A 17,115-nucleotide genomic window follows, 5' to 3' on the forward strand; every position below is an offset into this window, starting at 1 on the left:
GAAGGACCGGCAGGTGAGGACGCACATGGAAACGGTCAAGGTAGCCTTGGAGGACGAGCTTGAGGAGACGTACCGGGGAATAAAAGAGGTGAAGCAGAAATTAGAAGAAGTGGAAGAAGGGATGAGCGAAATTAAGAAGCGACGGAGAGGGGATAAGAAAGAGATAAAAGAGGAGATAAAAGAATTGGTCCAAAGTCTGTGTTTGGATCGTGATGATGTGCTCATTAACCGGATGAGGGATTCGCAGGTGATGGAGGAGAAGCGAAGAGGAAGAGGACCCGGTGTAAGTGGTGACCAATATGGTCGTGCGTATGATGCGCCAGGGGATTTAATAAGCTTGGGGGTCGAGATGGACCCGGGTGTTCGTGAGAGGCCACTGGTGAAGTGTGCGACAGGTCTGGTGTGCGAAAAAGGAGGTGTGCGAGGAAGTCCGACTCTGGGGTGTGTGAGGAAAAAGTGCGTGCCAAGGAGTGAGGGTGCTGGCGAGAGTGAGTCGGTCGTAGCGCGTGTGCGAGGGAGCACATGGAAGCGCGGTGTGGTGAGTGTTACAGAGGGTGTGACGGGAGAGTGTGCGCGAGAAAGGTGTGTGACGGACAGGTGCATGGGGAAAGGGTGCGCTGTCAAAAGTAAGGAAGAATGCACACCTGTGGTGAGTGTTACAGAGGGTGTAACGGGAGAGTGTGCGCGAGAAAGGTGTGTAACGGACAGGTGCATGGGGAAAGAGTGCGCTGTCAAGAGTAAGGGTGAGTGCGCTGTCAAGAATGGAGGTGAGAGTAGTGAGAGTGACAAGGAGAGTGAGTTGGGTGTGACAGGTGAGCGAGGATGTACACATGGAATGGAAGGATGCACACCTGGAATGGTAGAGCGTGAGTGGGAATGCACGCTGGAGTTGGTAGTGAGGCACGTGGTTGGGTGTGCGAATGAGAGCACACCTGTGATTGTCACAGAGGAGGTGACCGAGGAAGGGGCGCGAAGAGGTGTGTTGGTGAGGTGTGCGACCGACGAATGTGTGCCAAGGTGTTCGGTGGTCAGGTGTGTGACCAAGGCTGTGAGTGGAATGAGAGTACCTGGGTGTGTAAGGAAAGGTACGAGGAGCATGGAGACGGCTGGATGTAGGAGCACGAAAGGGGTAGCATATGCGTGTAAGAACCCAGGTGAAGCATCGACGGTAACCAGGTTAGAGGTTAGGTCGACTTTTAGCCGAAGCGGGCCCTCGGTGCGTGCTGGGCCTCGCTTTGAACGGCCGCGTCCGTGTTCCACTAGGCGGAGCGGGCGGCTGGATAGGAAGGGTCGTCATGGCGACCACTTTTTGTTGAGGCATTCCGGCAGGTCGAGATCGAGCCATGGGATGGCTCCACGCCGAGGGGGTGCGTGGGATCTCGGCCCGGGTAAGCCCCCGTCTCTGCACCGAGTGCCGGACGCATCCAGCCGCTGGCACAGAACAACCCGCATTCATGGCTTGGCTTTACGAAGCCGGGCTTTGGACAGGAATTGGCGCACCGAGAGGCATTAGTGAGTAGACTGGGTGATGAGGTTAGTGTTTTGGACCCGAAATTAGAGAAAAACAAAATTGGATGATGGGCAGTGATTGGCAAAATTTTTGATTTATTGAAATTTGATGTGCAAAATTGGTAGTGAGCGATGGGCCCGGTGGGTAAGGCTGGCATCCCTGCCACCCTTCCCATGATGGGGGGGCAAAGGAGCACTAGCTTATGGGGTTTGGCAGTGAAAACTAGCCCGGGTGGGTTAGGTTATATTGTCGGGATCTAGCGAAGAGATTGACATTAGGTGACGTTAAGTTTAGTTAGTGACTGATACCTGTAGTGGGGACGCAGGTAGATTAGTGTGGATGATAATGACGTGGGAGCGCAATAGTTTAAAGGGACGACTGGGAAGCGCAAGTTTCAGAAGGGAGTAGTTAGCTGAGATGATGCCGTGTGTGTGAGAATTGAACAGGTGTGATTGCACAGGTGTGCAACTGGACAGGTGTGTGGAGCAGTGTATGAGTAGTGAGTGTTGTGGATCAGCGCGAATGCGCTTGGGGAGAGAAGGGTGCAGGTGGCACCAGGTGTGAGAGCACAGGTGTGCAAGTAAAGGTGTGTGGAGAGAGTTGGAGTAAGTGGTACGGAGTGGTGTGCATGGTGCGAAGGTGTGGATGGGGGAAGAGTGGACCCCTTTCACGAGTACCCGGGGCGGGTAGTGTAAGTGTTAGGTAGAGGGTATAGGTAAATTGTGGTTGGATATTGGCATTTGTGGTGCGGTTGCAGAATGGTGTTGTGGATGGGTGCATTAGTGTCGTGGAAATGGCTGGGCGTGTAGCCTGTTAGTGTGTGTAGTTGGTTGGGCACTCCACCACTGTGAGGATGTCGGCCAGGTGAGGCCGCAGGTGGGCTCTGGGAGCCGGTAGTTGTGAGTGGGTGCCTGAGGATCCCGGGTGTGGATCGGGCAGCCCAGTGCCAGAGAGGGCACCGAGTGGGGAGAGCGCCAGAGGGCCTTCCCCAGGTAGTTAGGTTAGGGTAAGGAGCAGGTAAGCTCGGAGGCAACTGCAGTGGTGGAGGTGTGCAGGTGGGTAGACCCGCTGGGAGAGGTACACGCCACAGCCCAGAAATTGTGCGAGGGCACCGGGAGATGAATCGGGGGAGTGAGACCCCAAATTGAAAAGCACCACAGTTTGGCCAATGGGAGTTGGTTTTTAGAACCCATAGTGTAAGAGGGCCAATGGTTTGGCCGGAGAAAGACCCCGGGTAATGTAAAGTTGTTAAAGTCATTTAGGAAATAGTTAGGATTGATGAACCTGTCGCACCATACGCAGCCACTTACCTGTGGTGATGATGATGACTCCACACCTGTGTTTTCTTGTTTTGGTGCAGGAAATGAGAATTGCTGTGAGGATTTGTGAGACGCATCACGACGTGGATGAGACATTGGGGTGATTCCATCTCTCCCTCCTTAGGAGGGACTGATGATGAATTGGTAATGGCAAATTTTGATGTTCAGTTGGAGATGGCAAATTTTGATGAGAGTTGAAAATGGCAAATTTGATTGGTTAGGAGGGAGAGAAGACGAATTTGGTTTATGGGAGGAACGGGGAAGACAGTAGGGACGTTTGTTGATTAGTAAAATAGATGTTTATGGGTAGTGTTGTGTTTTGTGGATACAGTAAGGGGTAAGGGAGGGGCCATGTAGGTTACCTGGTGGGGGGGGGGGGAGCGTACGGTAGGAACGTACCTGTCTCACCTGGTTCCCATGTGCCCCTAGTGTGCATTACCTTGTGTTGCGTGCACTTTTGCGCCCTTACCACCTTACTCACTTGTCTGCTTCTTTTGTCTCCCACCTCCGAGGATCTGGCTTTGGGGCAGAGGAGAGAGAGGTGCTGGCTTCGCAGTTGTGGGCCTGCACTTTCGCTGCTTGCTGCCTGGATCGATACACCATATGGACCGCAATGGTTGTGGCCACCCACAATGGACCGCAGTTCTTTTGCGGCCAAGCACCACCCATGGATGGACCTATGGGTCAACGTGGCACCTATGCCATACAAGGTGAACCACTAACAGTTGGCCCCCTGATGGCCACAATAGAGAAATGGACGCGGTTGGCGCCTTTCTTTATTTTTTTGAAAGAGGCAAGAACACCAAGTGCACCACACGAAGGCAAGACCAGCGGCAGAACATCGGCCGGCTGCGACACCACCGGTGATTTATAGACACTTTATTGGTGCACCGGATGGTGCTGACTGTGTGATGGGGTGGTGCTTTTGGTGCTGGGAAGGGGTGCTCTGCACATTATTAAAGGCCGTAGGCCACAGAGCACTCGTGGGTTGGTGTATCGATGCTGGCATGCGTGCTCTCTCTATGCATAACATCTGCATGTGTTCCTCCAAAAACAGGTCCTGGATCGTAGTGTAAATATCAGCGTAGTCTTGTGTAAATAATGCTCCCTACCGGCTGTATGTTTAGTTTGAGAATTCTTTCCGGATTCGGTTATCCTGTGGGTGTGTTTCAGTGAGGAGAAGGGTGCAACGTCGCAGGGGGACATATTTACTCATTTGTGAATATCTGTAAAACTGTCGCACTCAGGGTAGAGTTAATAGTAGAGGGAACTACATCTGAGTGCCACACTAAAATAGGTAAAAATTTATCGGGTCGGGACGCCCCGAGGGTAGAGAAGGGTGCAATGTTGCGGATATGGGACTTGGCCTCAATATCCGCTTGTAAATACTCCCCTATTTCCCCAATACTCCCCAACTATCCCCAATCCCCCATTCCCTAGTCCCATTGTCTGTAAACAACACTCTGTAGAACCGACCTTCCCCTTATTCCCCCATTAAATGTCGTGCCCAGGTCCACCGCATCTCACGTAGACAACTTTCGGACATCTTGCTAGTTATTCTTAGTCTATGTCAGTTAAGGACTCGTTTCCATTAATTCTGACTCTTCGTTGCACCAGAATGTGATTATATGGCACCAGTAGTGAGTTTAGGACCTTCCCATACCTCCTCCCATCTTCTTCCCCAAACAACAACTACAACAACAACTACAACAACAACTACAACAACGGCGCGGCGTGCGGGGAGTGTGCGTCCTCACACCGGCGTGGTTAGCCGCCATTGCCCATGCGCTCCACGGGGTTACCACGAAGGGGCTGGCTGTCAGCTCCTCGTCAGGGGCGGAGCCAGTAACCCCCCCCCCGCACCCAATAAGAAGGGCGGACCGATTCCATCTGGGGCGGAGCTAACTAGCCGAGGGCGTGTCACTCCCCGCCGGATATACGCGGCGACTTGCCGGACGTGACGTCAGATGCGCCCCCGACTGAAGAAGACAAGTCGCGACCTTCCAGCGCTGAGAGCGACTTCCCCGCATCTCTAGACCGGACCGGGTCGATCCTGCCCTGAGCCCAGGTGCACCTGGAGCCATCGATTCTGCCTTTCCTTGCCATCAATCCCCGTGTGAGTCAGTTTTTGTCCTGTTTATCTGTCGTCTGTCGGGGCTATTATAAGAGTGTGTCTAAGTGCCTGTCTTCCTATGCTGTCCCTCTTGTCGTTGTAATCTGACCTTCCGCCCTAATATAACCTCCTCCGGAGGTCTTGAGAACTGAACCCTTGGTGTCGTGTCATTTTAATCCAGCCGTTGTGTCTTTTCCATCATTGATTTAGCATAGCGCGATTTAGTCAACGTTCGAGTATAATCGGGTAACTTGTGCGGACACGGCGGCCATTCCGCTCGGCCCACCCTAACATCAAAGTCGTGTCTGTAACAATATATATACAGTATATATATATATATATATATATATATATATATATATATATATATATATATATATATATATATATATACAGTATATATATATATATATATATATATATATATATATATTGTTGCGGATATGGCATTTGGCCTCCATATCCGCTTGTAAATATTCCCCTATTTCCCCAATACTCCCCAACTATCCCCAATCCCCCATTCCCTAGTCCCATTGCCTGTAAATAACACTCTGTAGAACCGACCTGCCCCTTTTTCCCCCATTAAATGTCGTGCCCAGGTCCACCGCATCTCACGTAGACAACTTTCGGACATCTTGCTAGTTATTCTTAGTCTATGTCAGTTAAGGACTCGTTTCCATTAATTCTGACTCTTCGTTGCACCAGAATGTGATTGTATGGCACCAGTAGTGAGTTTAGGACCTCCCCATACCTCCTCCCATCTTCCCCATGCAACAACAACTACAACAACAACAACAACAACAACAACAACAACTACAACAACAGAGGGGGGCGGCGCGGCGCGGGGAGTGTGCGTCCTCACTCCGGCTCGGTTAGCCGCCATTACCCATGTGCGCCGACGGGGTTACCACGAAGGGGCTGCCTGTCGGCTCCTCGTCAAGGGCGGAGCCGGTAACCCCCCGCACCCAATGAGAAGCAATGGGCCGATTCCATCTGGGGCGGAGCTAGCGAGCCGAGGGCGTGTCACTCCCCGCCGGATATACGCAGCGACTTACCGGATGTGACGTCAGATGCGCCCCCAGCTTGGAGAAAGAACGTCACCTTCCAGCGCTGAGAGAGACCTCCCGCATCTCTGGACCGGACCGGGTCGATTCTGTCCCTGAGCCAAGAGTGCACCTTGAGCCATCGACTACCCGCTTTCCTTGCCATCAATCCCCGTGTGAGTCAGTTTTGTCCTGTTTATCTGTCGTCTGTCGGGGCTACTATAAGACCGTAATTAAGTGCCTATCTTACTATGCTGTACCTCTCGTCTCTGTAGTCTAACCTTCCGCAATATTATAACCTCCTCCGGAGGTCTTGAGAACCGTATCCCTGGTGTCGTGTCATTTTAATCCCAGCCGTTGTGTCCTTTTCCTTCATTGATCTAGCGTAGCGCGACTCGGCCAAGGTTCGAGTATAATCGGGTAAACGTGCAGACGCGGTCATACCAAACCGCTCGGTAAACCAACATCCACAACCGCGTCTGTAACAATATATATATATATATATATATATATATATATATATATATATATATATATATATATATACACATACATACATACATACATACATACATACATACATATATATATATATATATACATACATACATACATACATACATATATATATATATATATATATATATTAACATGTGTTTGGACAAACTTCCAAATACTCAAAGGTGCACAAAAATTGGTCGCATTGAAAACTGAGGGAAATGCTCACACATGCCTCTAACAATAATTCAATCCTAACTTTCAATCAGTAATACAATCATTGTTAAACTTACACAGTAGCCTGTGTAAATAATAACCACACTAGTGTTAAATCAAGTTACACTCAGTTGAACGTACTGGTGGAACCACCAGCGCTCCAAGTGATCTTCCGACGCTTCCAGCAAGGAAAGGCAGGCATCGTCAAACTTCTGACACACATTATCCATAATCTCCACCAGTCGAGTCTCACTGTTAAACAGCATGCACACACAGATGCGACATTTGGTCAAACATGATGGGAAACATATGGGAAACATAGGGATGGGGATAAACGGGGAGGTGGATGGGAAACATAAAAAGGGACAAAGCAGTAGCTGATAAACGAACAAAACAAGAAGATGTCATGCAGAGCACGATACTTCCAAATCCACCCTCCCCCACCCCCAAAAAAGGTTACAATTGATCCAGATAATTGTCCATTTCATCAAAATCAAAATTGACGATGATGATCAAAGCTCGGGTCAATAGGATGAAAAATGACGATTTTAGAAGTTTGACCTAGAGTTGACTTTTGACCTAAAAAATAGTTGGTTTTCCAATTTAGTGAGGCACTATGTACTATGCAAATGCTGTTGAATTTGCAAGTAAATCAGATTTAAAATGGCGATTTTAGCAATTTGACCTCAATAACCTTTGACCTCAATCAATAGGCTTCTCAGTTGTAAAAACCTCTACAACTTGGTGAAGTTTCATGACGATCAGTTTAGAATTGTGACCTATAGGCTGGTGACAAACAAACAGACAAACAGAATAACAACAAGAAGTCCAGCAGAGCACGATACTTGCAAAATCGCCCCCCCCCCTCCCTCCCCCAAAAGGTTTCCATTAATCCAGCAAATTGTCAATTTCATCAAGATTAAAATTGACGATCTTGATCAAAGCTCGGGTCAATAGGATGAAAAGCGATGCTTTTTCAGATGAAAAATTATGATTTTTGAAGTTTGACCTCGAGTTAACCTTTGACCTTAAAAATAGTTTGTTTCCCAATTCAGGGAGGCACGATACAAATGCTGTTCAATTTTCAAGCCAATTGGATGAAAATTGATGGTTTGTCAGATGAAAATGGATGTTGTTGGAGGATTGACCTAGAGTTGACCTTTTGACCCAAAAAATAGTACGTTTCCCAATTTAGTGAGGCAATATGCAAATGTTCGATATTCAAGTCAATCGGTTGAAAATTGACGGTTTTTCAGATGAAAATTGATGATTTTGAGAATTTGACCTCGAGTTGACCTTTGACCTCAAAAAGTTAGTTTCCCAATTTAGTGACTCGATGTGCAAATGCTGTTCAATTGTCAAGTCAATCGGTTGAAAATTGACGGGTTTTAAGATGAAAAGATGATTTTGAAAATTTGACCTTGAGTTGACCTTTTAACCTCAAAAATCGTTCATTTCCCAATTTAGTGACGATATACAAAATGCTATTCAATTTTCAAGTCAATCGGATTTAAAATGGCGATCTTAGAAATTTAACCTCCATGTGACCTTTGACCTCAAAATCAATAGGCTTCTCAATTGTGAGGACCTCTACAACTTTGTGAAGTTTCGTGAAGATCGGTTTAGAATTGTGACCTGTAGGCCGGTGACAAACAGACAAACAAAAAGATGAAAAATCACTCAGAGCGACACTTGGCAAACCAGAACAAAGTAGAATGGCACTCAGAAGAGCATCCTTTTGACCTCAAAAATAGTTAGTGGTTGAATTCAGTTAGCCAATATGTAAATCCTATTCAAATTTCAAGTCAATCGGATTAAAATTGAGGATTTTAGAAATTTGAAAAAAAGTGGTTGACCTTTGGCGTATGTTGACCTTTTGACCTCAAAAATATATAGGATTTTGTCTGCCCACTAACTCTACCATTTGGTGAAGTTTCGTGAAGATCAGTTTAAAATTGTGACCTGTAAGCAAGTATAAGTGAGCGGACAGACAAACACACACAAACCGGAGTGATCAACATACTTGTCAAATAAAAACAATTTTTTTTGCCAAGACAAACAGACAAACAGACAGACAGAATAACAAACGCACCCGACCAATATATTTTAAAAATCGTCGATTTTGCAAGAAATAATACTTTGTGTTCAAACATCCCAATAAAGATATGCTACAAAACCTTCACAATAACATAATGACCACGAACACACTCGACCAACTTCAAAAATTATTTTAAAAGCCAGCCATATTTAACCGGTCATTTTATCCCCACAAAATGAATATGCATTCCCAACAGCATTATTTCTTACGCATGAGAGGTATACGAGTATCGGGCCTGATTGGAGTATCGGTAAAAATGCTAATAATAATACAGATGGTAAACATATTATATAAATGAATAAAAATATTACGTTTTATTATAACAACATCAGTAAGTATTAACAAAAATGTAAAATTTGTACAAACATCAATAAAAGCAATAATTGCCATCGCTCCTACTCTGCTCCCACATGGTAGTGATGGGAGACGAGATGGGGGAGGCTCATACTGCTGCAAAACAAAGGCGGATTGGGTAAACAGCACTGATTGGCTCAGTGTGTGCATAATCGAACAAACACAATGGCGGCGGATAGGTTTACTTGGGGAATGGTGCATGCTGTGGATTTGGTGGGAATTGAACAAATAAATAGGTTACCAAGCACAGGCAATTTTTTTGAGCACATCACAAGATTAAAAAATAATAATCAAGAAACATATCAGAAACAGAAACGGATCAAGAAATAAATCCATCCATTAGTCCATGGCACCCCTCCAGTTCTCCCTCATGACGAAGCTTTTTGTTACCTTGACACTCCCTTCCTGCCCCAACAAGTTGTATTCAATCAATCAAATGTCACTCGTTTGCAATTTCCATTCATTGTTAAACTCCTATGAACATCAGTGAACGTGACAATTACCTGCGCTCATACGGCATTGGACGACGCTCTTCCCATTCCGTATTTCCACCACCAAAGTTCTTTTTAGCAGTTCTGATTAGGCCCTGGAGAAAAAAAATATATATATATATATGTGAAATATAAATATATATATATGAAATATAAATATAAATATATATATATGAAATATAAATATATATATATATATATATATATATATAAAATATATATACATAGATGAAAAAAAAATATATATATATATATATATATATATATATATATATATATATATATATATATATATATATATATATATATATATATATATATATAAAATATATATCAGAAATATATATGAAAAATATATATGTATTTCACAACAAAGACAATGCAGTTGAAACACTCAGATCGATGCTGGAATGTTTGTGTCTTACTTCAAACTGTGGACACCACCACCTTCTGACTGTTCACATTGCAATGTTGAATCGTGCAGCATTTCCAATACGAACGCATGTTGTTGCCTTCGTCGTGTAGTTACAAACTTCGACAAATCACAACTTAAATTGGCTTTGACAACAATATTTCAGTTGTAGCAACTAGAGAAATAAATACCGAGCTACCTTGTAGTACCATTGATTAACATAGAGCATACCTGCCTATCTCCAATTAAACATTGTGTACAACTACATTTAAAAAAAAAAAAAAAAAAGGATTCTTTTTTGTGCAATGTTACTTTTATCTATTTTTTTTCTATGCAATCTATGCAATGTTATGACTGTCGGTGATGGTGTTCCTATAAACCTGCTGCCCTTGTTAGCTTATCTGGAATTGGAATTCCATATGAGGAATTCTAGCCTGGTGTTGGCTTAGCGGTTAGGGTGCCGGCTTGGGATCCTAGGATCCTGGGTTCGAATCCCGGTCGATCGCTGAATTAACGCCAGGGGGGTTGACTCAGCCTGTCATCCTTCCGAGGTCGGTAAATTGAGTACCAGCTTGCTGGGATGAATGATCCCGGTGTGTACCCCGATTTAGAATAGGTACACCGTATCTCTGCGCATCGTAAGAGGCGACCAAGGGTTGGCGTCAGGAAGGGCATCCGGCCATAAAAACATTGCCTCAAACAGGGAACCATGATTGTCATGGGGCCCGCAAGGCTAACCCCCACTCTAGCAGGGAAAAATGGTCTCAAAACGATCATTCATTCATTCATTCATTCATTCTGCTTGTCTATTAGCAGCATATATCAAAGTAGTGGACGAATTCAGACGAAACTTGGTGGGAAGGTTGGATGAATCGATTTCGATTTTGGTGAAGACCCAGTTATCAGAATTCTTTTTTTAATTTTCAAGTGATTCTTCACCATTGAGAGATGGGGCCCAAAAACGATACATAGCACGATATTTCAAAAAGTTACAGATTAGTTATGGCAAAACGAAGTGGATGAGTCGAGTTAGTCAAGTGACAAGAACAAGGAGATTCAATTTTTGTTGAGGTCCGAATCCAGATCCAGCCTATCAATAGGATCCAAATGGTAAGCTGTTCAGCCCGACGGAGATATGCACTCTACCAAGTACCGTTCTAGTTCGTTTTGTTGTTTTTGTAGATTATAGCTGATCAATAATTCGAGACATCAAGGACATTAGGTATGAGTGACATCAGGGTATGCCAATAGTCAGATTCAAGGAGGAGCTCGATATGACTAGAAGCAAGGAGCTATAAAAGGTAGTAATGGAAGGAAAGTGGACAAACACGAAAGAGGCCTTGTTGGGGAAGGACTACAAGGTAGGAGCAATGACGGTGGATTCCAGGTTCAGGAGGCAGACAGAAGGAAAAGGATTACGCATTATTGGAACGTCCTGTGATGAGGCCATAGAACAAGGTCTGTTGCTCTCCCACCTACTGGTCGATGGTCTCCGCTTTATACCATCTATTCTGTGATATAGCGCCCTCTGCTCTGTCGTCTGAGCATCCCCAGAAACTGATGCACGAGTTCTTCTACCAACCTGCTCTTGGTCAAAGTTCCAAAATCCAGGCTGACTGCACACCTCAACTCTTTTATTCCTCACTTCTCCATTCTATGGAGAACGCCTCTCGGAAACGTAAGGCAACGACACCGGTGCCCGGGGAATGGCGGTAGCTGGTTTAAAACGGTTGCTAGAGTGAGATGTGCATGGAAGAAGTTTCGGGAACTGAGTGGCGTGCTGACGAGTAGGGGAGTGTCATTGAAGCTGAAGGGAAAGGTGTACGCGGCATGTGTGAGAAGTGTTATGATTTATGGGAGCGAGACATGGGTAATGAACGTAGAGCAGCAACGAAGGCTGGAAAGGGTGGAAATGCGAATGGTTCGACGGATGTGCGGAGTATCGTTGAGAAAGAGGAAGACAAATGATGAATTGCGAAAGATGATGGGAATAGAGCCTGTGATTGATGCTGTGAAGAGGAACAGGTTGAGATGGTTTGGTCATGTGTTGAGGAAGGATGAAAGTGACTGGTTGAGAAGAGTGATGGAAATGAATGTAGAAGGAAGTAGAGGACGGGGAAGACCGAGAAAGACTTGGCTAAAGATGGTGGAAGAAGAAATGCGGGCAAGGGGGTTAACAAGGGGAGATGCAGAAAATAGCGCAAAATGGAGAAGACCGTCATGGGGACCGCAAGGCTAACCCCCACTCCAGCAGGGAAAATGGCCTTAAAGTGCCTATTGTTGTTGTTGTTGTTCTCCATTCTATGGAACCACCTTCAAGATGCTGTTCTGTCTCATTAATTCCAGTTGAAAGTCAAAATAAATTTTGAAGATAATTGCCCAGGCTAACACATTTTTCAAGATGACATATTACCTCCCATTATTCCACCCCACCCAACGAGGACAGCCACCGCACAACAACAACAACAACAACAATAATAATAATAATAATAATAATAATAATAATAATAATAACCTGTTGGAAGGCGTAGACAAACTTCAAACAGGTGCTGCAATGCAGGTTCTGCACATTGAGAACATACCCCAAAGGTGAATGAACCACAATAACCCCTTTATAATGCATATAACAGTTACAACAAGTCAACATCACCACAAATGTCTCACAGCTCGAATTCAGGTATTAAAGCAACGTAACCAAGGCAAATTCAATGGTGCAGTAACTAAATCGAAAGTACAACGATAACCTGTTGAAATCCAGAAGCCAGGTCAGAGCAGGTGCTGCACTGCTGAGTCTGCACCGCACCCATCCGGGGCAAGAGCCAAGCTAACAGGGGCAAAGGCCACATGGACGGCACGGATCTGCTGGTAGTGGTAGTGGTAAATAAAGCAGAACACCCAAACGCCGCACGAAGAATGGATGGGCTGGGTGGACGCGCTCAGACACACATGCGAGATAGACAGGTTGAGGAAGCCACACACCAGCTGAGCCTCGTAGAAGACCCTTTCCTCGAAGAGAGTTGATTGCTCCTGAGGGAACGAATCGGAGCATATGCAATGTTCGACGCTTGGCGCCTTCTCTTTGGCTCCCTCTCCATACCGGAAATGACGACATTTGGCTGAAGTTGTTTGATGAATGCTTGGCGCCTTCTCTTTGGCTCGTTCCCAATACCGGAAATGACGACTTTGCCTGAAGTTGTTTGATGGACGCTTGCGCCTTTCGCTCGTTTTCCATACCGGAAATGACGACGTTTTACGAAAGTTGTTTGATGGACTGAAGTTGTTTGATGAAGGCTTGGCGCCTTCTCTTTGGCTCGTTCCCAATACCGGAAATGACGACTTTGCCTGAGGTTGTTTGATGGACACTTGCGCCTTTCGCTCGTTTTCCATACCGGAAATGACGACATTTTACGAAAGTTGTTTGATGGACATCTATGGGTCCGAAGGCACAACAAATGTTTGACAACGATAGAAATTTCGTTGAATTTGTAAAATTATTCCTTTAAATACAATTCATGCATTTTTTTAATTGGTAAAAGACGTGCGTTAAAAGGTGAAAAGTAATAAAGCCAATAATGTAAAATCTAAATTGATCTTTCACCTGGGGTGTGTTCCATTACCTACATAAGCTTGCTATCGCTTGCCAAGCCAGCCGTTCCTTATTAACCGTTTCGCTGGAGTTCTGAAGCCACGTGGCGAGCACAAAACAAGCTTATTAGCTCGTCCCCCACGCAGCGGAAGATTGGGTTTTGCAATCATGTGTGTGTGTGTGTGTGTGTGTGTGTGTGTGTGTGTGTGTGTGTGTGTGTGTGTGTGTGTGTGTGTGTGTGTGTGTGTGTGTGTGTGTGTCGTTCGTTGTTATCTCCATGTGTGTGTGTGTGTGTGTGTGTGTGTGTGTGTGTGTGTGTGTCGTTCGTTGTTATCTCCATATGTGGGTTTCAGAAGGTAGAACGGAGCGCTCCGAGGTCTCAAAGTATCCGTGTGTGTGTGTGTGTGTGTGTGTGTGTGTGTGTGTGTGTGTGTGTGTGTGTGTGTGTGTGTGTGTGTGTGTGTGTGTGTGTGTGTGTGTGTGTGTGTGTGTGTGTGTCGTTCGTTGTTATCTCCATATGTGGGTTTCAGAAGGTAGAACGGAGCGCTCCGAGGTCTCAAAGTATCCGTGTGTGTGTGTGTGTGTGTGTGTGTCGTTCGTTGTATATCTCCATATGTATGTGGGTTTCAGAAGGTAGAACGGAGCGCTCCGAGGTCTCAAAGTATCTGTGTGTGTGTGTGTGTGTGTGTGTGTGTGTGTGTGTGTGTGTGTGTGTGTGTGTGTGTGTGTGTGTGTGTGTGTGTGTGTGTGTGTGTGTGTGTGTGTGTGTGTGTTCCCTGGCCGTAACTTTTTACCATTTGAGTTTTGCCATCAAATCATCGAGTTTTCAACAAAGCTTTTATTATGATGGTATGGAGAAGACAAATTAATAATTTTGGCAAAACGTCAAAGGTCAGCATCACTTAAAATCATCAATTTTCATCCAAATGACCTTAAATTTCAATTCGCCATTTGAGTTTTTGCCATCAAGTTTTCAATAAAGCTCTATTATGATAATATGGACAAGGCAAATTAATAATTTGTTCAAAAGGTAAAATGTCAATGTCACATAAATTGTCAATTTTTATCCGATTGACCTGAAAGTTTAAGAATTAGCAGACTGGGTCACAGGATTGGCTCCCCAATCAAAATCTAGATGCCGATTATTATTTTTTTCATCAAAATAAGGGTCAAGGCTGCATGAAGAACTCGTACAGCATTGGGTAGAGCACACACCTCCGCCAGGCTGAACAGTTTGTTTTGTATCCCAACGATAGGCCGGATCTGGATTCGGACCTGAACCAAAATCTAATCGGCTTGTTCTTGCCACCCAACCAACTCATCCACCTAGTTTAGTCATAACTCGTCCATAACTTTTTAAAATATCATGTTATACAGTATATCGCTGTTCGTCATATCACTCAATGGTGAAGAATCACTTACAAAATTCTAGTAGCCGGATCCGAATCCGGATCTTCACCAAAATCTAATCATTTTGTCCGTGTCACATACCCTACCTCTCTGCCAAATTTCGTCCGAATCCGTCCACAACTTTTTGAGATACCGTGTTCACAGACATACAAACAAACGAAATATGTCGTGCATAGCACGGTAAAAATAATTTGTGGTTTAATTCCGTGACCAGATATGCAAATTCTCTTCAAATTTCAAGTCAATCGTATGAAAACTGAGGATTTTAGATATCTGACAGAGGTGGTGACCTTTGGCCTATGTTGACATTTTGACCTTTTGACCCCAAAAACAATAGGCTTCTTGCTTATGACCAACTCTACCATTTGGTGAAGTTTCGTGAAGATCGGTTGAAAATTGTGACCTGCAGGCAACTGACACAGACAGACAAACAAACAGACAAACATACAAACAGACAGAATAACGCACAAGACCAACCAATATACTTGAAAAATCTTCGATTTCCCAAGTAACAAGCAGACAGAGGTGAAAACATAACCTCCATCCACCTTTTGTGGCGGAGGTAATAAAGAATGCCTTCAGAGCATCGACTCGGGCTTACAATCCCCACATGCCTCATAGTGGGCCTCCTCTCCACTCCTTAATTATCCTTTCTGTCCCGTTCACATTACCAGATACAGCGTCTTCAAATATCCCATCATCCACGCACAGGGCTCCACCCAGTCCTCCAGAGACACGAACTGCCTCGTCTGCATCCTTGTTAAGTCCCGCTTGCACCGCCAGTCTTCTCTGCCACGCACTTCCGTCCTGCCCATCCCCCTCGTCGCCAGGGTTGTGGTTTCAGGATCGCCACCAGCAGAACTAAGCGATCTACCTCAATATAGATTGTTGTCTCAGATCTGGAATCAATATACAGACTTGGCATTTAATATGGAATATTTTTTTTGTGGGGGTGAACTTACTTTTCAAGATGACTTAGAACCAAAAGTTCATTGGAATTATGTTGAAATTATTCTAGATTTTGTTAATGTGACCTTTAAAAGAAACAAAAACCACATTTGACATTTCGAAGCAAATAAATTGATCCTTGAAAGTGATGTAAACTGATATCGAACTCGATTCACGGACAGTACTGTGTTAAACTTCTGTACGTTTTCCAGAAGTATCTCTTTATTTTGAACATTAGCCAAAAAAAATTTCAACAAAAACAAAAGCTAAATTATGACTGGGATTACGGACAGTAAAATTACAGATTAGTACTTCGCGTAACCCCCACGAGCATTCAGGAGAGCACGTACACGTCGAGGCATGCTGTTCACAAGATTTGCCAAGGTTTGGACAGGAATTGCTTGCCATGCAGTGACAATAGTCTGCTGCACTTCACACACAGAGGTAGGCTGCTGGTCCAAGTTGTCGATTTGACACGTTAATTCTGCCCACATATCGGATTCATATCCGGGACATGGCAGGCCACTCCATATGCTCTACACCACGGTCAGCAGGAAAGTGTTGGATCATGCGAGCACGATGAGGCCGTGCATTGTCATCTTGGAAGACAAAGTTTCCTCGAAAGGCTGCACGAGCAAATGGAAGCAATGTTTCTTCCAGAATGACCCTGTACTTGAACTGGTTCAGGTTTCCATTCAGAACAACCAGGTCAGTTTTGCCCCCTGCATGAAAAGCAGCCCAAACGGTCACCCCACCACCTCGAGCTTGGACTCTTGGCACCATACAATCTTCGTTGTGGGCTTCATGCACTTGTCTGCGCACTCGGACACGGCCATCTTGACGATAGACCAGAAATCTAGACTCGTCACTGAAGGTCACGTGATTCCAGTGTCCTGGCTGCAATTGACGGTGCTCTCTGGCCCACTGCAATTGGCGCTGGCTGTGTTGTCTGGTCAGGCGTGGCTTTCTCAGGGGACGCCTGGCACGATAGCCTGCTTGAACCAGTCGTTGGTTGACTAGCCTTCTGGATACAGGCACATTTGTCAGTTGCTGCCACTCAGCCCTAAGCCGATTAGCTGACTTGGTACGGCCATTGCAGACTAACCGGTGCAGCTGG

The 17,115-nt window shown here is 45.2% G+C and overlaps 1 protein-coding gene across 5 annotated transcripts in view; it reads right to left on the minus strand.

The window, feature by feature from the left end:
- Window positions 1–15,820, minus strand: part of LOC137436542 (cysteine-rich with EGF-like domain protein 2) — a 43,889-nt gene extending 28,069 nt beyond the window's left edge. Inside the window, exons 1-5 of one of the 5 annotated variants that reach the window (XM_078786529.1) lie at window positions 13,034–13,152; window positions 12,799–12,913; window positions 12,570–12,617; window positions 9,655–9,737; window positions 6,841–6,951 (exon numbers count right to left, since the gene is read on the minus strand). In XM_078786529.1, the coding sequence (XP_078642655.1) occupies window positions 6,841–6,951; window positions 9,655–9,737; window positions 12,570–12,617; window positions 12,799–12,900 (344 nt within the window). In that variant the 5' untranslated portion in view covers window positions 12,901–12,913; window positions 13,034–13,152. Of the gene's footprint in view, window positions 1–6,840; window positions 6,952–9,654; window positions 9,738–12,569; window positions 12,618–12,798; window positions 13,162–15,721 lie in introns of those variants that run through there. The other 4 variants (XM_078786531.1, XM_078786530.1, XM_068130418.2 and 1 more) reach the window with 4 other exon arrangements.
- Window positions 15,821–17,115: the final 1,295 nt, after the last annotated feature.

The sequence above is a fragment of the Myxine glutinosa genome, chromosome 11, assembly GCF_964187855.1.
Source record: "Myxine glutinosa chromosome 11, kmMyxGlut1.1, whole genome shotgun sequence".
NCBI lineage: Eukaryota > Metazoa > Chordata > Myxini > Myxiniformes > Myxinidae > Myxine > Myxine glutinosa.